The 26,181-nt window shown below is 43.3% G+C and overlaps 1 protein-coding gene across 9 annotated transcripts in view; it reads left to right on the forward strand.

The window, feature by feature from the left end:
• The window catches only part of ARHGEF9 (Cdc42 guanine nucleotide exchange factor 9), a 231,362-nt gene that overhangs the window by 36,805 nt on the left and 168,376 nt on the right, over nt 1-26,181 (forward strand). For 6 of the 9 annotated variants that reach the window (XR_010940123.1, XM_067724474.1, XM_067724469.1 and 3 more), the window contains exon 2: nt 17,463-17,642. The exons of 2 other annotated variants lie outside the window; for them this stretch is intronic. Coding sequence is in view for 6 of the 7 variants with exons in the window: in XM_067724474.1 (XP_067580575.1) it covers nt 17,463-17,642 (180 nt within the window). In the remaining variant the exon portion in view is untranslated. Of the gene's footprint in view, nt 1-9,633; nt 9,772-17,462; nt 17,643-26,181 lie in introns of those variants that run through there. One more of the 9 variants, XM_067724473.1, reaches the window with a different exon arrangement.

Genomic DNA, 26,181 nt, shown 5'->3' on the forward strand with positions numbered 1-26,181 from the left:
ACTAGGCAGATGTCACTATATAGCTCTGGCTAGGTTGGCACTGAACCACTAATAGGCAGCTCAGGTACATCTATTTGACCTATGATAAGTCCACCCACATATCATCCAGGGATGCATGAAAGGCCTTGCCAAATGCAGAAGAGTGGCCCTAGATCCTGTGGCCCTTCGTGCCCTGTTTGGAGGTTTTCTCTTTGTAGATTTATCTGGTCGTGCCTTGAGCGTAAAAGCTGGCTTAGTACCATCAGTAGTTCCCACAGTCATCCCAAAGGATGGGGAAGGAATGCTTTGGGTAAACCCCATCTCATTTTGCCTGAGCTTTAGTGAAGATTGTATGCCTTTAGGACTTTATCCCTTTTACTCCAGGTGGCTCAGGACACTGGAAAAATGAGTGTGGAATGACAAATGTAGGGAGCCAACCAGTAGCTTGTCCAGAGCTAGAGGGGACCTAGCTAGAACGAGACAGCTGTAGGTGCTAATCCATATGCACATATCTGTGCACTGTCTTTTTGTAGTGGTGGTAGTGGTGGTGGGAGGGACCAATGTTAGTCCATGATGCTTAAACTAAGAAAGTCACTGGATGAGAATGAGGAAGAACCCATAAGCCCACTCCCTTACAGTACTGCTTGGGAACCTGCTGTCTGGGGAGAGTCAAGGACTTGCCCAAAGTCTCATAGTTGGTCCTTGATCCTTGTCTTGTCTCTCTGTTCACTTCTTGGCTGCTAGACCTCATATTTTTGAGGCCTCTTGGATAAATGGAGTGGTGGCTAACCCTCTTGGGGAAAGCACCTATGAACACCATATTCAGAAAGTGACAGATGAAATTCAAACCCATGTCCTCTGACCTGCTTAGGAGCAGATTAATCCAAGTGTCTTAGAGGACACCTGTTAGAAACAAATTGTGCAGGAGGAAAATTAGTTCAGTCTTGCTGTCTATCCATGCCCTCTACCCATACCCACATGTACACACACACACTATAGGTCACATGTGATGCACACACTCAGACATATGTCCAGTATATTTGGGATACACATGGGATACACATGTGGGGTATGCTTTCACATTGACACACTTGGAGCACACACATTCAGTTAACCATAGGGCACACTCACTTGCACACACTTGGCACAGGTAGGGTACATATATATAGACACATGTGAGGCATGCTTATGCAAATTTGTTTGTGGACACACATGGATACATATAAAACATAACTGTACACTCACATGTAGGGCACACTGAGATGCATACTCAGATATACTTCTACCCCCAAGCACACACTCCTAACGACTTACATGGACAAACAACTCTCCCACCTTGAGACACATTTGAACACACCTATGGGACACACTCACATGCCCCACACATCCCTATGGGACACTCTCTGATGCAGAACACATTCTAAGGCCAGCTGTCTCAGTCTTCCAAGTGGGCAAAACAGGGCACTGGCCCCATCTGGTGGGCCTCTATCACTTTGCTCTGCACCTTTATCCCTGAAATCAGGCTTCAGAGGGCAGTGAGCTCAGGAATAAAATGGATACTCAAGGTAGCATGTGTTATAGCAGGCTCCACCAGTCAAACAAAACTTAGAACTGAGCCCTGAGATGTTAACAGGCAGATGGAGAAGATAAATTGACACTGATCAATGCAGAAAGCTTGAGCCTGCTCCTCTATCCCCCAATGTAGTTACAGACCATTAGGGAATGATATGATTGTGAAGTAATATCCTAGAAAACCTAAAGTAACTGAATATTAAAGTTTGTTTTTCTTGGGAATGAAGTAACAACTTGGACCAGAGTAAGTATATCTAAATTGTGGGTGGGAGGGTGGGAGGGGAAGTAGTAGGATGCATAAAGGGGGGCAGAGGCTCAGCCTCTCCTTGGCCAGTGGTGGTAGGAGAGAATAGCCACATGCTTAATGACCACAGCCCTGCCCCTAGGCATACCAGCTTAGGCCATCTGGCCCCACTAATGAGGGCTATTTTTAGAGTTTCTCAAGCTAGAAACCAGGTCGGGGTGTCCTGGGGAGGCCTTTCTGGCCCTTAGCACCAAAGGCTGGAGCTGGAAGAGGGGGCCCTAGACTGGATCTGGGTGAAGGGTGGGAAGCAGTGAGACAGGTGGCTAGAATATGCCAGGTCTGCCCTGGAGCAGCAACCTCAGAGCCCCAGTGGATTACTGTTGACTGTGACAGCCTCGTATCTGTTTTTGAACTTTGGACTTGAGATCAAGAAAAACAAATTTCAGTTGCTATTCTGCCACTTAGGGTATGTCTCAGTTAGGTTTCCTTCCTCTGTCTGAGTCTTATTTGTTCTATAGGTAAAATCGTCAGTATTGTCTCTCAGACGCTGGCAAGGCTCAGAATTGAGAAAATGCTTTGCAGATGTATTTGTTCTTCACCAACAGATCTGTACTTACCCTATCCCTAAGCTGGTCTCGATGCATGCCAGCTACTGAGCCTGACTTACAGAGTAGCGTAGAAAAAAGGCCAAAAAGGGGGCCAGGGAGAGGCAACCTCATGATGTCAGGTTGGTCAGAGTCATTCTTGGATCACCCTCACTCATACAGATGCTTTTCAGTGCCAGGTCAATCCTTTCCCAGAACACAGGTTTGCAACATTTAGGTGGTCATATAGCTTTGGCTCCTCAGGAACTCTATGTAGGGAAAGTGGGGAGCATCAGAAATAGGGTCTCCTTCCTAAACTAGAAAAGGCAATCTCAGATGGCCTGTACCTGCCACCTGCCAGAGGAAGTAGCCTCGAGTGCCAGTACTGGCTCTGATAAAGTGTCTTATTCTAAGTTCTGTGCCCAGGGCCATTTCACCTGCTTTGTTGAAGGGGGTGGGTCGGGAACTAGACTATGTAGCACAAGTTCAGATTTCTCCTCATCCCATAAATTGTGGGCAAATTTCTTCTGAGTCTGTTTTCTGGTCTGTAAAATGGGCTTAACTGTTAAGTTTCAGGATTGTGGGGTGCAAGAATTCATGGTGACAAAGTATGTGAAAAGTGCCTTGTAACATGTTGAACATGTTTTACTATTATTAAGAGTTCAACCAGGGTGTGATTACAGGTACTTTGGAGGTAATCTAGGAGCTTATCTTCAGTCTATTTCTCAACTCCTTACCCCTACCCTTTTTAAAGTAGTATTGTCTCCATTTTGCAGATGGGGATACTGAGTCTCAGAGAAGGAGGGACCAGCCTGAAGATACAGGATTAGGTAGTGGTGGATTCAGGTCTAGAAGCCATGCCTTCAGATTATATTCAGTGTTCTTTCTATGGCCCCAAGCTACCACCCAATGAATTATAGTGCTAAAAGGAAGCTGCTGGTGGCAACTTAACATATGTTAAAAATTTAGCTTTGTCTCTGACACGTAGCAAGGAATGGGGGCTCTCTGGGACCCAGCCTTGCCCAGAAGTGTCCTGCTTGCCCACGAGAGGCACACTGACTGACCTGTCATCCCTTCCACAGCAGCTCATGTCCTACTTGTCTCTTGCATATTGGAAGCAGTGAAGCGTTGGAGAAGATGCTAAGCTGTTGTGAGAGGGAATTGTGCTGCCCATTTAATTCACTTCAGGAGGATCCCTGAAGGCACTTGATCTACCTTGGCCACCCCCACCTCCTCACAGCTTCCTGGGTACAGAAGCCCTGTGTGACTGACCTGCCTAAGGGGTTGGGCCTAAAGGTATCTGAAGAAATAATGTTTAAGGGCATTGATCTGTGGAGTATTTTGCCAACTCTTGAGGGATGATAGTGGAAATCCAAAAACCAAAGCTGGGAGGGTCCTTTGAGACCATCTGGGCTGACTCTCACCTGGCCTTGATGTGGACATTTAAACCCAGCTAGGCTGACTTTTTCTCCCTTAGTGTGCTCTTCCTTGTACACCACAGACTCACAAGCTAGGCCATATTTCCTAGAGCCTTTCTAGCTTGTTTATTTTTGCTTTCTCAGCCCGGGAGAAGGGTGGGTAGGTACAATGAGACACAGTGGTGAGAGGAAGGAGATGGAAGAGTATGTGGAGCTCAGGCCTTGGGGAAGAAGGCCTTTTGTGTCTTTTATCATCTGTCCTGCCGCTAATACATTATTTTCCTGTAATTCACAGATTGGCTGTGGGAGCCTAACCCAAACTGTTGCTATTTTCACTTGTGCTGCTAAAATCTGTATAATGACTACAGTATTGGCCTTTCTGGGGGATTGGACAAGCAATGTCAAGGGTGAGGAAACTGGAAGAAGAAAGGAGAGAGACACCTTCTGTTCTTCAAGTTTGAGAAGCCAGAGAGGTGAATAGGGAACGGTTAGTCGCCAAAGCCCTGCCAAGAAGGAGCCACACAGTTTCTTCAGCTCTCTTGACCCTAGATACCTCATTTAAAAATGACTTTATTTTTGAAAAGGAAATACATTCATATGGTTCAAAAGGTACAAGAGGGTACACAGTGAAAAGTCTCACTCTAGCCCTGCCCTCCAGCCACTTGGCTTCTTCTGCAGAGGCCATCAGTGAGTCCTTCCAGAGAAATGTTCTATGGATATATAAACATATATGAATATATTCTTTTTTCTCTTTTTTATGGTAATATACACACTGTTCTATACCTTGCTATACCTTGAAGGTTCTGTGATCCTGTAGGAGCATGAGGATATGCTGTGGAGAACAGAGGTTAAGAGCCCTGGTTCTAGAGCAAAACTACTTGGGTTTTGCTTCTGGCCCTGTATGACCTTCAGCAATCACTTCATCTTTCTGAACTATGGTTTTCTCATTTTTAAAATGGGGATCAAACAAGTTAGTATATGTAAAAACTTAGATTTGTCTCTGATACACACTAAGCACTCAGTAAATTATAGCCATTTTTTATTATTAGAAAAATATTGGACTGTGAGTCGGAAGATTTGGGTTCTCTTCTGGCCTCTGCTCCTGCGTTACCTGAGGGACTTCCTTTGTCCAATCCTGTTTCTTCATCTTTAAAACGAGGTCTCATCCCTACTCTTCTTACCTCCCAGAGTTGCTGGGAGGATCTAGTGAGCTTATGAATGTGAATTGAATATGAAAACAACCTAGAACTATAATGTGTTTAGCACGTGGTAGGGGTGCTGCTTACTCTTTTCTGGAAGCTGCTTTAGGTGGCTTGAACCCAGTGGCCTGAACTGTGTGGAGAAAGCAGTATTCTTCCTTCTGGCAGTGGAACCCAAAGGCCATTACTGTACTAGAGTTCTATTCTGGGTAGAGGTAGCCAATGACAAAAATTTGAAATAGTCAAGTTTTGTCTTCTGACCTTTCTTATCCCACCCCCTCCTTCTTCTGCCTTCCTTGTTTCCATGTCTCCTTCAACTCCCTTCTGTCTCTTGACAAAACCTGCTTTTAGAAGCAAGGCAGCAACATCTGTCAAAGACAACCCTAACTTTCCATTTGAGATAACCTAGCCCAACTAGCTCAGGGAGGAGTTATATCTGCTTAAGTTCAATACTGCAAGTCAGCAATCAAGCCAAGCCTGGAGCCCATTCTTCCCATCCCACTTTTTTCACTAGCATTTCATTTTAGTATAAATTTGAAATTCAGATTCCTTAGCAAAGACATTTGGTGATAAAGGAGATACTGGAAGTGTCTCCACCTAGCCTTCATACTGAGGTGTTCTTACCCCTTCATTTCCAGGGAGGGTCAGATTTGTTTGGGGCCCTGAGAGGAGCGTGAGGCAGGTGCTGGATGTAGTATTCAAGGGGTGACATCTGTAGAGCAGAGGGAGGAAAGAGCACCAGAAAATGTCTAAAACTGATTTCCAAAATGAAGCTCATGGAGAAAATATTAGAAGTTCTTTATATATTAAATAGTTAATCTCATCATTTAATTTCTATTTTTTGTGGAGATTTTTTGTAAAACACATACTACTTTAGTAGCACTTAGATACTGGGGTAGGTGTTTATTTTTTTAACCAATTGACAATTTTTAATCAAAACAATTGACAACTGTCCTTCTAAAAGACTGTAGGCTTATTTTCTAATCTTGGCTCTGCTGCTGACTAACTTGACACATTAGGTAACTTCCTCTTACTAGAGCCTCAGTTTTCTTATCTGTAAAATGTTGGACTGAACTAGGTGTGCTAGCTCTTGGGAGTCTCCAATCCTGGCCTTCTCTGAGTATAATAATCTACTCTTTCAGGCTTTTGAGCCCGAGACAGAGTCAAGAAGAGTTGGTTCAAGCCCTAGCATCTTACTGGATGCTTTATCCCTCAGTCAGCTTCCCTGGGTCCCTTCCCTTCTTCACCCCCACCTCCTCCACCTAGCCCAGACAAGCAGAGGATCTCTTATATAAGCCTGCCTGACCTACTTGAAGTTCTTTTGTTATAAGCACAATCACTTTTCCTGCAGACACAAACCGGATGCTATCCTTCCTGGGCCCTGAGGGTGGGTCTGATTGTGCTTCTCATGTGTCCTCTTTGGCAGCCTAGGTTTAGATGTTGCATCCCTCTTTCCGTAGTCTTTAAGGACACAGTGTGAAGGGGAGCCAGCTCAGCTAATTTGAGTCCCCTGTGGCCTGATCTAGTGAATGCTCACTGACCACTCCTGCTCATCCACCATTTTTCATGTCTGCTGGGAACCCAGGAATATGCTAGACTTTGTCAGGAGAAACATGACCCACCCCTGAACAGGAAATGCTCCTGATAAGGACCAGAAACACTGCTAAATGCCTTGGCCAATGTCTTTTCTCTTTCAGGGAGCAAAGGAGAAGAGGGAAATCAATAAGCTACTGGAAACCATCTTTCACTTTCTGATGGACTGTTTAAATGCAGATTTCTCTTTTGGGCCATAAGGACTCCCCAGGAGACAATTACATTCTCCTTGGAATGCCTGCCAAGGCTAGAGCCTTTGCAAGCCTGTGTCCTGGGTGGGCATGCTCAGTAGACTTCAAGGTGGTTTAAGTTGATTGAAATATGTTTATTTTTCCTCTCTCTTCTCCAGATATAGGAGCATGTCACAGTGCGCCTTACTAAATGCTGTTCCTGTTCTCATCACCTTAGACCAGATGGCCACATTTAATACAACATTAGAACTATTAGTTCCAACCTATCTCCTCCACTGCTCCTCCCCCCACCTACAGTCCTCCTTCCCCTACAAGATTTTAACACGACATCTGTCAAATGGATAAAAAATTACTTTCCCTTCTTCTCTCTGCCTTGCCCACCCACCCTCTGGCTGTGGTGTTGATGAGTATAGAACTATACATGTGGGAGGCACGGAGGACAGATTCTTCATGTAGTTCTAGCCCCCTCCTCCTACCCTTCTGTAAACCTAGAGGAGCCCCACCCCCACCCCTTGGAGGAACGCCAAGGCTGGCCTTCAAGTCACAGTCCAAAGAAATTTAAGGCTCCCAGGGCTGGTCCCCGTTGAATCACATAAAGAAATTCAAGAACCCAGGTGCAGGGCCCAAGATGGGTCTAGGTCACCTCAGGCATTTGGGGCTTTTTGAGCCCTCTTCCTATCCCCTAGGCTTGCCCTGGCCATCTTTCAAGGTATGAAGGCAACAAGAGACCCAAATGGGTGGCTGGAACTTAGTACCCACAGCAAGTCCAAGAAGGGCATGATGCCCAGAGCAGGAATATTTTGGAGATATGGCCTAGTCTGACTCAAGGCAGAGACAGACTGGGGTCAGAGTAACCTCCAGCTTGGGATGAATTGCTTCTGACTCAACTCATGGAGAGTACATTGCTGAGTCAATTTTTTTGCTAATAATTTGTCTCTTAAAATATTGGGAGCTGACTTGGGTAGATTGAACACAGCTCTAAGAAATTGTTTCTAGATTGTAGTGTAGAGAGATGCTGCAAGTATTTTCCATTAGGGCCATTGGGGGCCTCAGTGTTGAAGGTCAGGATGGGGGTGGGAGTGGGTGTGCAGGTGCAGATAGTCTCTTGAAGCAGACAGGGAAAATCCTCCTAGACAAACTGTTATAATTCCTTAGCCTGCCTGGAAGCTGACACAAGAAGGAGAAGCCAGGAGACAGAGTTTCAGAGATTCTGGTTTCTTCTGAATGGGCCAGTGCAGTAACAGGAAATTCTTGTACTTCAAACTCTGGCTCTAGAAAGTTTAAAAGACTCTTGGTCTCAGTATGATATACGATTTAGAATCACTTGGGCTCCTTGTTAAAAATGCTGGGGTGATTCTGAGCAGAGGGTCTGGGGACCACAAATCAAACTGGTGTAATGAATCAGAGGCACCTGAATAGTGCCAAAATAATCCAAAACAGCTTGACTAACTTTTATTCCCAAGATGCTTTGAAGGTGCAAGCTGATGCTTATCAGGTTGGGAACTATTCTGGTATGGGAGACTTCTCCAGCCAACAGTATCATGGTTGGTGGTCTGGAAACATTTCTTCTCTCTGATCTGTGCAATACTTGGCCCAGTTGGCTGCATTTTCTCTAAAGGACTTATTCCTTCAACAAGACCAAACTCTTAACGTCATGAACTTTGGGGCAGCAGCTGGGTCTTACTTCAGAAACTCCTGGGCCCATTAGGTTGAGCTAGTGGCTGAAGTTTCATACCAGAAAAGTCCATTGCTAAGGTCTACACCAAACAAGCAACTTCCCTTACCTCATATGTTTGGTCACCGTTATAGCTGAGATCACTTTGTAACTTCTCTTGGAAGAGGTTTAGAAAGAGGTGTTATCCTTTGTTATTAGTCTGTGATGAATGACAAAATGTCCTGGATGGCTTCATATCTTAAGATGCTTGCCTGGGTTTCCCAAGCTTTTAGTGGCTGACAGGTGTGAGTTGGCTTGTGACATATTGGCGTCTGGATGAGGTGGTCTGTCTTGCTCTTGCTGAGCGACCTGCATCTACGATCACCTTTCAAATCAAGCCAGCCTAGCTGGGGTTCATGTTTCCCAGGTGTGGCTAAAGCCAACCTTCATTTTATTAAAATGAAAAATGGATGGTACAATGAGATATTGAAGAAAGCCAACGCCTAATGACTCACAAATCACATGCCCAAACTAGGAAAAAGATGATCATATCATGAAAAGTGACAGTATTTGCATATTTCCTTTTAGTGCATTTAGAGCCATCATCACTTAAATGCATTAACTATTCTGCTCAGAAATGAAATTATTTAGTTATGGGTGATAGCAATACCCTGATTAAAGCTGAAACTAGCTAAGTGTGAACTATTAAGTCACAGGGGAAAAAAAAGCAATCCTTATGATTTTTTTTTTTAATTCATGTTGTTTTTTCTTACCTGACATCTCTTCTTCTTTCCCTGATGACCACTGAGCATCTGCGAAGATCTTCAGCAAAAACCAGCCCACCCCAGAAGCCGCCTGGTCATAAATCCTACCGGCAATGGATTGGCCTATAGGCCACCTGGTACATGTTATGCAAACAATTTCTTTGGCCCCATAGAATATTTTGCAACCTGAACAGAAATGCTCACTCTGTTGCTGTGTTCTTCCTCTGAGCTTGCCTGGTTTTAGGGCTCTGGTCATAGAACTTTAGAGGCTAAAAACAATGTTGTTCATTAAAGATTAAGCAGATGTTTTAGATTTACTGTTCACAAGTGTACAGTCTGGAGAATAACACCCTGGTTGATAACTTGAATAACTCCACATTGTCTAATATCTTCTTCTTATCCTAGGTAGAAATTAGTGAAAGAGTCAAGGGAGAGAAAATACAGGCTGGAGTCATCAGAGACAGGATTAAGGAGCAGGTGGGCCAAGATCCTACGGCAAGGAAGAGGCAGCATAGCTCCAGTGTCCCTACACTTAACCATGGCCAAGGGAATGGCTGAATCAGAGGCACAGAGGTAGGAGTTATCTGCCTGCAAGAGACTCAGTTTGACTAGAGTGGAAGGTCCCTGCCAGGTTCAAGACAAGGATTGGATCCATAGATGGGGCTAAATTAAGGAGAATTTTGAGAGATTGACAGTAGAGAGTTCTTGAGGCTTCTTGAGCATGGATAGTGGCACCAGCAAAGAAGTTTTGTGAAGTACAATTATTGAGTAGCTTGAGGAGGAAAGAGACCTGTGAGTAGCAGGAAGGCCAGTTGGGAGGCAACTTGAGGTGATAAGGGCCAGACCTAGGATAAGGCATTGAAATAGAAGATAAAGGGTTTTATCTGAGAGAGATACATGTAGAAGAAAGAAACAGCACACCCAGAAAAGTTATCAGAAATGGGAAAAATGAGGAAGGAGGGGAATGAGGCCTTATTATGAGTTTTACATATGTTTTATTGGAGGCAGTAGCAGGCCCCCAGGGAAATGTGGAACAGGTAGTGGGAAATATGGAACTGGAGGTACTAAGAGCCAATGTCATGAGAAAGATGATTTATCTGAGGAGCTACATGGAGAGAACAAAGAGTAAATGTCCCCATTGACTTTTGAATAGGGCAGTCAAGGGCTAAAGTGGGAAACCCATTCCTCAGTTTTCCCAGCCAGTCTGACTGGCCTGTGCTTTAATGTGTCACTAACAATGCCTGAGTGAGTTATATTCAAGAAGGGACTAGTCAGTGCCAAGTTCTCATTTTCCTGAGTGGAGAGCAAAGAAAGCATACTGGCAAGCACAAAGATGGGTGAGAAGAAATAAGCTGCAATAATGAAATTCCTGTCCTCTGCAAAGCTCAAGTGTTACCCTCAATAGAAAGCCAGGGCTGGAAAGGACTTCAGAAGTCATCTATTTGATTCAAGTCTGTAGCTTGATGGATAAAGAAACTGAGACAGGTAAATGGACCTATCCAAGATGATTCAATGAGTTACTGGCAGAACTTCCTCCAGTAGCCAGTCTTTTGGTACCTCCCCGCTGTTGTTGGAACAGTCTGCTTTACATCTTTCCAGAAGTGGGTGAGATTGTTGTCCTTGAACACTTTGGGCAAGATAACCAGAGTCTGTTTACAAGGCCATATGAAAAGGACATCTAGTTTATTCAGGAGAGAGAATAAAATCCCAGCCTATTTTAGATGTGCTTAAAGGGAACAAAGGAAGGAATCTTGCTCTTGTCCATGCCTAGCTGTTGAGGGAGGGGACCTTCTGAGAGGATGGGGGCAGGTACCAACTGAGAAAACCTTACAGAAAGGCAAAACTCCTTCATACTCCTCCTTGTCCCCTTGTGAAGCTTCTCAAAATGCAGGCCTGGCTCAGCTACTTTCATGGCAACTGGAACATATGCTATTCTGAACAACACTTTTTTTAACCTTTCCCTCTTCTATTTCTTGCCATTAAAATTCTAGTATTTCTGGCAGCCACCCAGGCTAATTAAACAACTATTTTGGGGGTGGTATTGCTCAGCTAGAGGGCAAGAATATGGAGGGGAAGGCAAGTGGTACAGCTCTGGAAAACTGGTGAGGGCTTTATTTCTGTGTTGGCAAGGCCTGGCGTTGGGAATCCTCCTTACATGACCCAAAATACCCATTCTCAGACATACCAACCACTGAGGAATGCCTCCTAGACAGGCAGGGAGCCCAACCTGTGGGGGTGGCATGGGGATCCTTGGGAGAATGAGGCATCAGGAGAGGCACGGCTAAAGCCTAGGCTAGAAAGATTCTCTAGGGCAGTGGTTCACCAAGTGTGATTCCTGAACCAGCATCGTAGGCATCCCCTGGGAACTTGTCTGAAATGCAAGTTCTCAAGCCCCATTTCAGACCTACTGAATAAGAGACTCATGGGGCCTAGCAATCTGTGTTTTAACAAGCTTTCTAGAGGATTGAGAACTACTGCTTTAGGTCATTTACAGGGTGGGCTGGTCTCCCTGGAGAGAGAAACCAGCTGGGAGACCTCTCTCCCTGCTATCTTGGCAGGTAGCATTGGGGATGGGCAAAAGCAAAGCTATACAATAAGTTCAGCTAGAGATTCAAATCTGCTCTACCACCTACTAACTGGGTAACTGTGGGCTACTTGGTAATATCACAGGTTATCTTCAGTAAAAATGGGGATGTTAATGCTTACCTTGGAGAGCCATAGAGACTAAGATCACAAAAGAAAGTCTCTTACCCAATGCCTGGCATATGTTTGCAACAAGTGTAAGTTTCTCTTTCTCCCTCCTTCCCTTTCTTTCTCCCTGTTTTACTTTCTTCCTCCCTTCTTCCTTGCCTTCTTTCCTTCCTCCTGAAAGGGCCCACTGGACACTCCAAGTTAGCTGTAGGCACATTCCTCATTGTTTATCAGAGACCAGCCTAAGAGATCAAACTCCCAATGCCTACAGGGTACAGTGATCATATTTCCAGGTTAAAAGTCAGGGCACATGGGTAGGACAATGGGATAGAATATTTGAAATTAGAATTCCTGGGAAATATAGATAAAAACGAATTGGATATCATTCCTTCTTCTTTTTTTTTTTTTTTTTTTTTTTTGCGGTACGCGGGCCTCTCAACTGTTGTGGTCTCTCCCGTTGCGGAGCACAGGCTCCAGACGCACAGGCTCAGCGGCCATGGCTCACGGGCCTAGCTGCTCCGCGGCATGTGGGATCTTCCCGGACTGGGGCACGAACCCGTGTCCCCTGCATTGGCAGGCAGACTCTCAACCACTGCACCACCAGGGAAGCCCGATATCATTCCTTCTTTAAGAATTATATCAATATTATGACTCTTCCCCCCTTTATCTTCTTATTCATGTCCAAAAGTGTCTTTGGTTTGGGGATGCAGAACACTGTATGTCCCACTCACTGGTAAGTCTGAGCAAGAACCAACCTATATTTAGTCCTATACTCGAAATGCCCTGAGGATTGGGAATTATTTTAGAAGTCACATCAGCACTGTCCCAAGGCCAAGAGCTATTTGGGTACGTTGCTGGAGTAACCCAGTACCACCTTCTGGCTTTTTGTTGGGCTTGCAAGATGAAGAAGTTGGGATAGTTGGGAAATTAGGAATTTGGGGGGGGGGAGGTGAATAAACCAGTTATAAACAAGAAATAAAGAACTTAAGTCTTGATATAGCCACTCCCAAATGGACTTTTCTTGGCTTTCTTCCTCTTATAGGTAGCTCTGTACGATTTGATAATTTGATCAGCTCCTGCTACTCGAAACTCTTGTCCTTGATTTTTATGAGATTGCACCTCTTGGTATCCTAACTATGTTCTGACAGCTCCATTTTGGTTTGTTTCTCTGGCTCCTCTTCTCTTCCTTGCTTCCCATTATTGTTTTCCTACGTTTCTGGCCTTCTTTCTTAGCACTTTCTTCCAGGGCAAACTTCCTTGGTTTCTACAATTTCTTCTGGGCCATTGACTCCCAAACCTGTATAACTATCTCCCTTGATCTCTCTTGAACTTCAAATCTACCTGCATGTCCTGCTGGCCCCCAACATTCAGCATATCAAAGAGAAAACTTATCATCTCTTCTCACCTTCCAAAACCAACATTTCCTCATAACTTACCCTCATGCCTTAATGATCACACGTAGGATTGCACTCCCTCTGCCAAATCAACTTTGGCCTCCTCCTTTTACTCAAAGGAGATCTAAATACCTTCAAACAGGTCTCCAATCCATCTTTCTAGCTGCCGTTCAATCCCACTCTTCCCAGCCCTTTCCAACTCCACTACATATTTACCATCAAATTTCCCATAGCCTTCACCTTTGACACTTTACTCTGCCTCACATGCCTTTCTTGTTCCCTACTCTGTAACAATCCTACCCATTCTTTTTTTTTATCATCTTTATTGGGGTATAACTGCTTTACAATGGTATGTTAGTTTCTGCTTTATAACAAAGTGAATCAGTTATACATATATATATGTTCCCATATCTCTTCTTTAAGGCCTATTTCAGTGCCCCATAAAACTGTTTTAGAGTCCAATAGCCACACATGATCCTTCCTCTGAAGTCTTGTACTAGGCCAGAGTATACCAGGCACTGTATGAGGCACTATACATCCAGAACTCAGTTCACCTTCTCTACAATTCTGCCTGTGAGGCAGGTATTAATATCCCCATTTTGCACATGAAGAAACTGAAACCAAGGGTTGTATAGCTTGAAAGTCTCATCCATGGCTTTTGTGATATTGTACTCCTTACATGCTGACAGTTCCATTTTGGTTTATTTATGTGGCTCCTCTTGTACTCTTCACCTCCCATTGTCACTGTTATTTTCTAAAGTAGCAAAGCCCAGAATGGAAGCTAGATTTGCTTGCCCTTAACCACCTTTGCATACTGCTTGAAGGGCATTCACTGTTGGTACCCAAAGGGCCCTTGATCTTCAGGTAAGGACTGTGGCTGAATCACAGTAAGCAGATCCCTGCACACAGTGGGAATGCACTCAATGAGTGTTGGGTGGAAAATGGATGAGCAAAGTCATATTTATGAAAAATTGTAGCAAGTTAAAAGTCAATCCTGTATACAAAGGGGAGATTTAAAACCAATTTCCAGCAGCCCAAACTTAAAACATCTCAGAAGATAGGGAAGAACATTCCCTTATTCCTGCTTGCATTTGTGACTAGAGAACACAGGAGCCCTATACAGCTACGAGCCACTTCTGGATTGCCCTTCTCTCGTTATCTGCACACACATCTGTCAACTCTTGGTTCAGTGCCTTACAGCTTGTGAATCAGGTGGGGGTGTAGAATTATCCTCACTTAACAGATGAAGAAAGTGAGACTCAGAGGCAGCATAGTTTATAAGAGCAGAGGCTCTATAAGAGCCAGACTGTGCCTGCATTTGAATTATGACTTAAGTACTTATTGGCTGTTTGAATTTGGGCAAATTATTTAATCTCTCAGAGCTTCAGTTCCCTCGTCTGTAGGATAGGGATAATAATAGTGTTTCCTCAAAGGGTTGCTGTGAGGATTAAATGAGTTGATGTGTGTAAAGTGCTTAGAATAGTGCCTTATATATATTTAGTGCTCTATATTAGCTAATATTATCATCTTTATCATCCCTTCTTTAGCAAGGTCTTAAATCCAAGTGTTCTTTTTCCACCTTCTCTATCTATGGTGTTATGTTGGGGAAAAAATGGTTCACTAGGCTGGCCATCTTGTGACCTTAGGCAAGTCACTCCTGCTATATTATACCTGATCTATAAAATGAGGGATTAAGGGTGATGATCTTTGAAGTGCTGCCTAGTTCTGTCGTTGATTCCAAGTAGGCAGTGACAACAGGCTTGCCAGTTTGTTTGTGGCCACTGGGTCCTATCCAGGGATTGGCCTTGTCCAGGGCATAGCTGGACTTTGTGACCTGAGTGCCCAGGCATGTCAACTGGACTAAATGGGGACAAGAATGAGCCAAGTGCTGCTGGGAGAATCCAAGCATGGAGTCTCTCAAAAGAAGACTGCACTGTAGAAAAAATACAGGCAGTGGAATCAGCCAGAACTGGGACTAGGGTAATTCAAACAGCATCACAGATAGAGTCCTGAGCAGAGCATTGGTAAGTGATGCCAAGATCACTCTTTGACCCTTGATAAAAAGTCAATGATATATCTTTAGACTATAAGCCCTCATGGTGCTCTGAGTTGGGCCTGTATGTGCTTATCGAGCTCTAGCAGCACCCTGTTGGTACCCATCTTTGGCAGGACAGGGGAGACTTCTCTGTAAATACTTATTTTATTGAGGTCAGTGACCAGCAATTCTTCTTCTCCACTGAGGCCAGAACAAGAAGATATTGACTTTTAGTGTAATTGGAAGAAAGCAAATTCAACATATAAATAAATCTCCTCTTAGTCAGGGGCACCAGTAACTGAAGGTGGCTGTCCAAGTCTCTTTCTTTGGGGTTGAAGAATGGAGCCATCTTGTTTATGATATTATGAATGGAGTTCTGTGAGTTCATTTTAGCTTATTAGTAAACATTGGTAGTATGGCATGATAGGTATTAGTGCATATACAGTCAGAAGACTGAGCTCCATAATTTATTACATGTGTGATTGGCCAAAGGACCAGGCCACCACTCTGAGCCTCAGTTTCCTTATCTTTAAAATATGGGTAATAGATCCAGCTCATTCAGTAAGGATCAAGTGATGCAGTAGATGTGAAAACACTTTGTGAACAGTAAAGCATGAGGTACTTTAAATGTGTTATTACAAAAGGTCCTATTTGAAATCTCTTTTACATCCAAGCTGAGGAGCTCCCTCTATGCCTTCTATAGAAGGCACAATGGCTAGACCCCTGAGCAATGAAGGATGCCTCATGCAGAAGCTAACCAACAGAATGCCCTAACTAAGTCAAAAGATCAGTGTGTGTGTTTTCTCCTGTGTGTGATGTGTTATGCATTAATATCATGACCATAGGGGTATTCTCTGGCTGGTATGTTGGAAGGCAGACCTGTGTGAGAGGATGCATGTTCCATATTCTGTCTCTGTTATCTTTAAATTGTTTTGACTTCAGTCTTGTGGAGCCATAATTGCCTTGGGGTCCTTCCTCAAAGTAGGCTAATGGAAAAGATGACTTCTAGAGGACATGTTCAGCAATTCAGTTCTGGGGAGGGAATGTTTGAGTCCTTTGCCTGACAGGACATATGTTCTCTATTCTGGAAATTGTTCCTCCAAATGCCAGAAAGATTGATGACCCATACAGGCTGGAACCAGTTAGGGGAAAAAGAAGAATACATAACACAGTGGTCAGGATGGTAGCCAGAGAGAAACTAACTATTCCCCAACACCCATCCTCATCACTGTGCATAGACAAGTGTCATGAACATATGTGTGTGTATGTTTATGTGGCAGTGGCATAGATGTCTGCCTGGCGCTATGTGGAGCCAAGTCCTGCTGGCCACAAATTCTAAGGACCAAGGTTAGGCTCTGTGCATAGCCCCTGCCTTGCTGACTGAAACTGAGCTTACCCCTTAACTTGCTTATGGTTCAGTTTTGCCATCTATCAGATGTAGAAGTCAACCTAGATTCCCTGTGTATCTTACAGGGTGGTTGTTTAAATCACTGAGTGAATCTGTGACAATGTCGAGTTTCTTGGGAGCAAGGCATCACAGAACGCCATATTCTTTCATACCTATGAACACATGACCTCTCTGGATAGCATCATGTGTGGGTGAGAACAGGAGGCTGCAGGACTGGGGTCCATTATATGTGAGGAATGCTGTGGTCTGTAACTCCTGAGGGTGGGGTACAGTAGGATTAAATAATGTATCACCAACTCTCAATTGGACAGTTCCAAAGAAGAAGAAGAAAGGGGGAGGAGCACAGAGAATTTATAGCAAATATGCTCGAGCCTCATTTTAGCCATTGGTTTCAGACTCTCTGCCCATTCCAGCTCCAGGGCTGCCTCGAAGTACCAAGGAGAATGGATTGGAGCTTTTTCTTCTCTAGGGAAGGAGATCTTGAGTAGGGATAAAATCATGAGGTCTGTGTAGTCCATATACACATTCTGGGTCATTCTACCCACTGGCTAATGGAGAGTTGATAGTATTATTTGTCTTGTAGTCCAGTGGAGCTTGCTCTCCCAATGTCATCTCCATCACCCTACCCTTCATCACTAATATGTGAGTTTTTCCATAAGTAGTAGAGATTTGGGGAGGGGGGCAAGTAAGGTAGCTAGACGTGTGGACTGAACACATTCTTATTTTGTCTCCTAAGCTGATCACTGGAGATTCCATCGTTAGTGCTGAGGCAGTATGGGATCACGTCACCATGGCCAACCGGGAGTTGGCATTTAAGGCTGGCGACGTCATCAAAGTCTTGGATGCTTCCAACAAGGATTGGTGGTGGGGCCAGATCGACGATGAGGAGGGATGGTTTCCTGCCAGCTTTGTGAGGGTGAGTGTCAGCCTTCACTCTCCTCTCCTGTCTCCTTGGCTACTTGCCCCTGGCCTCCCCTTCACCAGCCCTTGTTCTCCTCCTTCCCCTTCTTGTGACTCCTCACATTTTTCCCCATGTGTTTGGTCACCTACCCAGGGCCCGGGCTTCCTTTAATCTTTGCCCTTCTAGTTTTGAGACTTTTTTATCTTGTTTATTTTAACAATCCCCACCTCCTGCCTCCCACCTTCTACCCACTGTGACTTTGCACAAATCACTTCCCTTTTTGCCTTGATGGTTTTGAAGATGCTTTTAACTCTATATTGCTGTGAAATTTTACCTTTCTTCTCTCTCTTTTCTGTTTTCTTTCTTTTCCTTGCCTCCTCTTTTTTTATCCTTTCTTTTTATAGATCTCTTCCCACCCTCTTTCTCCCCTCCCCACTCCCCTCTGCTTCCTTTGCCTCCTTTCTCTCATTTAGGGAAGTGTGAACACCCCTGCGTGTTGTCTTATGATTGTCTACAGCTGTGAATGTAAGCGTCTGGGCTCTCTACCCTCCCAGGGGTTGGAGTTTACTCATTGCAAATCTTACTTTTTGCAAGGTGGCTGGGAACTAAGATGTGTCCAGGGTGGGAAGCAGGCAGCTTGATAGTGCTGGCAAGGCCTTGGCCCCTTTGACATTGTACCATGAAAAACCTGGCCGTTAAAAGAAGGGGCTCTTGGGAAGGGGCTCCTTAGCAGTTTCCACTTCCTCTGGGTCACCCATTAGCAGGATGCTAATGGGGAAAGAACATTGGCCTGGTGTTCCAGCTCTTGGCCATCCTTGGAGTTATGAGCTAGAATCAGTTGTTTGGCAATTGTGAGCTCTGATTTTCCCCATATGCAAAATGGTGTTGGCAATTCTTTCATGACAGGGGATATCACAGTGAATTAAATAATGTACATTAAAACAGATTTGTGGCAATACAAGTACCAAAGCCACATCAGGATGTCTTATGACCATCCTTACCACAGCCTATCATCTTTTGTTAGTTTCTTTTGTAATATAAGACTGAAGTCCTGACCCCAAACAAAAGATCAGAGTGGCTTGGGCCCTTGGGCCCTTGGAGAAGGGTCTCAGGATAAGAAGGATAGAAGTGTGACATGAAGGAAGGAGCAGGGCATTTGGAATCAGATAATCTGAGATGCAGATGCAGTTTCAGCTTTACTACCTCCTAGCTCTGTGGCTTTTGGCAAGACTTTTATCTTTCCTGAGCCTTATTTCCTCATCTGAAAAATAGGAATAGGAGACTTTTTATGAGGATTAAATGAGATCACTATGTGAGTAAAGAATCCGACACAGTGCTTGGCACATAGTGGGTACTTAGCAAATGGTAACTTGCTTTATCATTATCATTATCCTCATCATCACCACCACCACCTCCACCTTATTAACTCCAATAAGGTCTATGTATGAAGGCTGGTCATAGTGGTTGAAAGAGGCCTCCTTCCTTGGAGGGCTGCAAATGTAGGAAGCACTGTTATCCAGTTAGAGCAATTTAGGTGAGGGCACTGCTCAGAAGCAAGGAAGTAGACAAAATAGCCTCTCATCCCCTCTATCCTGAGAATTTCTTAATGAAATATCCAGTCCTTTCCTCTACCTATATGGAGTCTTCCATCAGAGTTTCCACATGCTGTGTGTCCAAGCTCAGCTTTGTTGGTTGATGAACTGGTCCCAGGGGTAGTTAGAAAGAACACATCAATAACCATGGGCCTTTGGAACTAACAAGAGGCCCCGTACACAGACAGCTTGTGTGTCTTAGGCTGACGGCCCTCCCTTTAAAAGAAGGATTAAACTGCACCCAGTGACAAAATCACCCACATCTGCATGTATTTCACCTATAGTGAAATGTCATTTTTATAATAAACTGTAATTCAAGGGGTGGGACAAAATATTGAGCAAGGCAGAATGACCCCAGGAGGTGAATGACAGAATCAAGCTTCAGAATATCAATGAACTGGCATTGATTTTCCTACATCCAAGTCCAGGAGGAGTGTTTTTCCAAGCACACAGCCCAAGCAGCCTGTTGGATGGGCTGAAGCTGACCTTTGAGAAGACCACTGGCTGGGCCAGGCATGCATAGTATAGAGTCTAGCCTAGTGGTTCTCAATCCTGGCTTCACAATGAAATAATTCACTTGGAATCTTAAAAAAAAAACAAAAAACAACAAACACTAAAACACAGGCTCTAGGCTAGTTAAATCACAGTCTTTGATGTTGAGAACGGTTTGGCCTAGGCCAGTACAGTCCAATAGAAATATAATGTGAGGGACTTCCCTGGTGGTCCAGTGGTTAAGACTCTGTGCTACCAATTCAGGGGCCTGGGTTCGATCTCTGGTCATGGAATTAGATCCCACTTGCTGCAGCTAAGAGCCCTCATGCTGCAACTAAAGATCCCACATGCCACAATGAAGATCCTGCATGCCGCAACTAAGATCCACACAGCCAAATAAAATAAATAAATAAATAAATATTTTTTAAAAAAGAAATATAATGTGAGCTACAAATGCAAATCTCAAATATAATTTAAAAATTTCTAGTAGCCACACTAAAAAAAGTTAAAAAGATACAGTGAAATTAATTTAATGTATTTTACTTAACCTAATATATCTAAAATATTATGATAAAATATAATATATTATCACTATAAATTTTTTAATAATATATTTTACTAAGTCTTTGAAATCTGATGTGTTTCTATACACATCTCAATTCATACTGGTCACATTTCAAGTGTTCATTAGCCATATGTGGCTAGTTGCTCTATCAGATAACACATATCGAGACTGAGGACTGTGACAGTAGACCAGGAGCATTAATGACAGAGCCTAAATCATAAATTAGAGCTCCAATATTCTATTATACCAGCTCCAATATTCTATTCTATTCTATTCTATTTTACCAGTGTTTATTCTTTGAGGAACTAAGATAGCATTCCATGTTGCCTCAGATTGTATTCAGAACGAGCATTTGATCATTGCAAACCTTTTTTTTTTTTAAGTAATAGTTGAATGGTCTTCAGATCTCTAAAGGAGAGTACCATGCAACCTTAGTGGCCAGCTGTTGTGGTGTCACCAGTAAAAAGAAATGGGGTTAAACTGTTGCATGAATGATGTGAAAATTGACTCCAAGTTAGACCTTTCAATTCTCATGAATGAGCATTGATGTGTAGGTTTACATTTCTGGTAAGATTGTGTGTTCCTCAAGGAACTGAATGATGGAAGTTATGTAGGCTTTTCTAGTAGATATTTAAAAGTAGAATTGCTATTTCCATTCTTCTACACTGATTTTGGTTGAGGATAGAATGGTATTGTGCAGGCAGTGCTAGATATATTAGAAAATGAGAGACCTGAGTTCTAATTTGGCTCTCTAAAACATTTGACATATGATAATTTGCTTTTAGTTTCTCCTTCACCTCTGAAGCATTCTCTAGAATCTATTCAAGCTCTGACAATGTCTAGGTAAGACATAGCGATGAGTCACACTGAACTGTTGAAACTTCATTAGTACTGATGTTATTGGTAGGTAGATAGGTGGTTTCCTGAGAGGCTGTACCTATATGTTGTATAGTTCCCTTGTTTATCCAGACTCATCCTGAGCTAAGATTCAGTAGCTCCTTGAGAATATCATCCTTAGGTTATTTGACATATAACATGAAAGTATAATGGCAAAGAAAAGACTTTCCTCCTAACTCTATACCAACCGGACACCTTTGTGGATCACTGGACCAAATTGGTCGCTGACATAGTGGAGCATCTCCATTTCCTGTCTGGAAGACTCATTGCTGTGTGAACATCCCAGCCCTAGGATGGATAATCCAGGGTGCTTAATGCTGTTCTATCCAAGCTAGCCATACCTGTTGTTAATCAGGTTTAAAACCAATGTGGAATCTGAGAAACCCAGATTCTTGCCTCAGTCTGCTGAGTATGCAGCTTGAGCAGCTTCCTGTACATCTTTGAAGCCCAGTTTTCCTCCTTGTAAAATGGGGATAATTAAGTCTTTTAAAAATCCTTTGTAACCTGAGGTATGCTGGATACCTGTAAATAGGAAGTGTGATACCACTTTGGTTACTGTACAAGAAATTGCTGGGTTTATGTATCTTCTATTCAGTCAAATATCTGCCTCTCCTGTTGTTCAGAATTTCATTCTGTATGTATATACATGTATTGTGTGTGTTCTGAAAGTCTCTTTCTTCTGTACTGGGAATATGACTTCACAGGAGCAATACAGGAGTTGATTTACCTTCCCAGCAAATGGTCAGGTTAAGTGAATTACAGCTTGCTGAATATTAGTCCTCACATCTAACTGTTGACATCTTCAGCTGCTTTCCTGGGCCAGTTTCCCCTTTGGGAGCTGAGAGCAGACTGCTGGGATATGATTGTGTCTCTAAGTAGAAAATCCCATCCCCGTGGTGGCCCTCCTTTCGCATGCTGGCCCTAACTCCAAATCATTCAGGTCCATTTCTTTTTTTTTTTTTTGCGGTATGCGGGCCTCTCACTGTTGTGGCCTCTCCCACTGTGGAGCACAGGCTCCGGACAAGCAGGCTCAGTGGCCATGGCTCACGGGCCCAGCCGCTCCGCTGCATGTAGGATCTTCCCAGACTGGGGCACGAACCTGTGTCCCCTGCATCGGCAGGCGGACTCTCAACCACTGCACCACCAGGGAAGCCCCAGGTCCATTTCTTTTATCACCATGTAAAAATTGGCCTTTGCTCTGACTTTGGGCCATGGCCTGGGGACAGCTTACTACCCACTTGAGGGCAGGCTCTGTACAGAATACATGACAACCTGCTATTGTCAGTGGTAGGTGAGGCCTGAGGGACAAGATATGGGTTTGTTCAGAAAATAAAGAGCCTACTCAGATGCCATCAGAACATATTGTCCTTGTTTCTTCAAATTCTAGATTTCCCTGGTTTCTGGACTACATGGATGCAGGAGATGAAAGGATGAGCTAATCAGGTCACTACCATCATTCCTTACAGTTGTACAGATTAGATGTAACAGAAATTAAACCTCTACTGTTCATAGAGAAACCCACTGCTCCAGAGTGTTACTTGGCTTTTAATTATATAGTGTCTATTTTTGTTTGCACTTGGGGAAAGTTTTTCACCTGTATGAAACCCTACTCACAATAGATTTACAGCTGGAAAGACCCATCTTGGCCAGGAGTAGCTGACTTAGATGTTTACAGGGCCAGGCAGGTAACTTACATGAGTAAAGCAGTCTGGTACCAGGGTTAAGTGGGAGCCTGTATCCAGCTGGGAAATCTATGCCCTATATAAAGGGAGCAAAAGTGACTTGGATGGTTCTCATTGGTGGGATAGGTTATAGGAAGTAGGGAAGTCCAGTGAACTCAGATCTTCCAGATTTTTCAAGAAAAGCCAGGAATTGGATTTTATTCATATTTTTGAAATGTTGACCAGTAATTCACATTTTTAAAAGAAACACTGTGAAGAATAAACTGAACATATCAGCAGGCTAAATTGTAACCCCAGCTTGTGACCACTGCTCATCCTAATTTCTTCATTTTATAAATCCTGAGGAAACATGGGCTCAGAGAATGCAATTGACTTTCTCACTCATGTAGGGAATTAGTGACAAAGCTAGTACTTGAACCCAGGCCTCCTGAATCTTACTTTAGACAGGTGATTTAAAGTCTTTGTCTAGTAAGTACAATGTCTAGACTTCTTCAGGTATGGTTTCTGTCAGTTTACTGTTTTCCTATGAATGGGCCATAATGTCCTGTTTCTTTGTATGCCTTGTAATTTTGTGTTGAAAACTGGGCATTTTGAATATTATAGTGTGATAACTCTGGAAATAAGATTCTCCTCCTTCCCCAGAGTTTTTTGCTGTTGTTTGTTGAGGGATACAGTTGTCCATTTGTTTAGTGACTTTTCCAAATCTTTTGTTTTTTTTTTTGCAAAGACTGCCTTCTTTGTCATGTGTGGTAATGGAAATCTCTATTCCATTATGTCATTGGTCAGCCAGTGACCTGACAGGGATTGCTTTTAGATACTTGGAGCCAAAACAAACAAACTACTATCCTGGTCTTTGCAACTTGGCTCAGAGCTGGGGCATTCCTTCAACACTAATCCAGACTGCCCACAGCTCTGCCTTAGTCTTCTTCTCCTACTCTCCTGATTTCATGGAACCTGCAGATTCTCCAGAAGTGCAAGCCTACAATCTGCTCAGCCTTTTTCTGAGCATGCGTCTGGTCCGGGGCATGTGTGTTTCACTCTGACTTCCTCCGTATGCACAGTGGCCCTTCTAAGTCTTTATTCTCCCAAGAAACTTTTTCCTCAGTCTCTTCCTTCCTGTGGTATTGGATTCATTTGCTGCTTGCCCCTTCTACTATCCCTTGCCCTGGGTGGACAGGGGCAGTGTATGTCTTTAAGTCTTTCAACAGAGGCAGTCACAACCTCTAAAGCCAATTTAGCCTTAGGGGGTGGGGGGTACAAGACAAAGGCCAGTCTCTGTGCCTAGCCCTCAAGGACCAAACAGATCAAAACACACAGCCACAACATTTTAAAAACAAGGTCTTTAGTCCCTTGGCATCAGCAACCTGCAGGAGGAATGTGGGCCACCTTTCTCTTAGCTGCTGGGGAATCAGGAACGGTAGACAAATTAGCAAAAATGCTTCAAAATTCTCTTACCAAATTTTAGCCATTCTTTTCTGCATCAAGAGGGATAAATTGGAAGATTGGGATTGACATATAAACACTGCTATATATAAAATAGGTAACTAGTAAGGACCTACTATATAGCACAGGGAACTCTACTCAATACTCTGTATTGACCTATATGGGAAAAGAATCTAAAACAAAGTGGATGCATGTATATGTATAACTGATGAACTTTGCTGTACACCTGAAACTAACACAACATTGTAAATCAACTATACTCCAATAAAATTTTTTTATAAAAGGGTTCCTTTGTTCCTGTAAGTTTCGAATTAGATTCCAGAATTCTGAAAAAGTTGGTCTGTCAGTGTTTGCCAGCTAAAGGTTGTTTCAGTAGAGGGCCTGATTCTCTGTGCATCCTAATCTGCCACTTTTAGTGATGTTACCCCCTCTTGAATCTTAATCTTGTGCTTTCTGGGCTACAGAACAGTCAGGAAAAGGTATGCATGGGCTGCTAACAAGACTGTTAACACTTGAGGACCTACCTCCCATTTCAGGCTAATGGCAACTGTGTTTTGATTTCTTGAGATGAGTTCAGACATGCCAGCCCTTGTTTTATCCATTCAAGCTTCAGGTGGACAAAGACCTCTAGCCTTAACCATCTATGCAGAAAGTCTTATTTGTGATGCTAGAGTTGACTCATTACAGGATCTGTGAATTGAGGATGACATTAGCAGGGAGGACATTTCTCCCTGGATTACAGAAATTTCTCTCCTTCATACTAGAGTTTCAAACGGTATTATTAGCACTCATTTGCATTCACATGATCCATCTTAATGGCTTCTCACTATGTACACACTTTGGATGACATTATCCAGTACATCCTTTATCTAATTGGTGGGGAATTTTCTTTTTTTTTTTTAATATGGAGTCACTCAGCTCAGAGATAACCTTAAATATGGCTGGTGCCTGACCCAGGTGATTTCCTCCATATTCAAGTAGGTCACCCTGTAGGTCTCTCTCAGAATCTCCAAATTGAAAACAACCATGAGGGTCATACAGTCTATCCCCCAGCCTCCAGGCAGGATTATAATTAAATTATCCTGGACTTTGGCGAACCTGGCGGGCATCTGTCAGCAAAGCCTAAACTACTTCCTTGATTAAGGCTGTTAGCCCTTATGTTGTAGTCTAAGCCAATTTCTTTAAGCATGTGGCTTTTTGCACTAGGCAGATGATATTTAAGAGCTGGCACCAGTAGAAGTCACTCTGAATTGTTCCCTTCATGATGGAGCTTTCCTTCCAAGGCCTTGCTCTTGATCCATAACATGAATTGGAAATTTGGTTGGCTGCCTGAGTTTAAGACTATGATCTGAGGCCTAGGGTCTGTTTTTCTCTGTGTAGCTAACCCCTAGGTTCATTTAGGGATCAGTTTGGGCCTCCCTGGTACCATGTCTACACTATCTTGGTGATCTTGATGACTTGAGGAGAGAAAGACCATGACTGATTGAGTGCTTGGAGATAAGGTCTGTTTCTGAGGCTCTTTGGGAAGTATGACATTTTGGAAAATCATGATAATTGTGTATATATATATTTGTATATGCATATATTTCATTTTCTGTCATTATTGATGTAATTATGAGTCAGGGTAAACCTCTTATCTTTTTCTTCTTATTATTACTACTGCTGTTACTATCTCCTTACCAGTATTTACTAATCTTTGAACAAAAGTGACTGTCCAGCACTTAGCAAAGCTACAACCTTGAGCCAGGTAGACAAGGGCTGAGGATGTCTGGCATCTTGAGAGGCCTCCTCCCAGGAACCTTGTCCTGCTTATTAGAGAGTCACCATAAAAACCATACTCAGATGCCCATGGGTTTCTTTTTTGGTTTTCAGAAGTGAGTCTT

Source organism: Pseudorca crassidens, chromosome X (assembly GCF_039906515.1).
Source record: "Pseudorca crassidens isolate mPseCra1 chromosome X, mPseCra1.hap1, whole genome shotgun sequence".
Lineage (NCBI taxonomy): Eukaryota > Metazoa > Chordata > Mammalia > Artiodactyla > Delphinidae > Pseudorca > Pseudorca crassidens.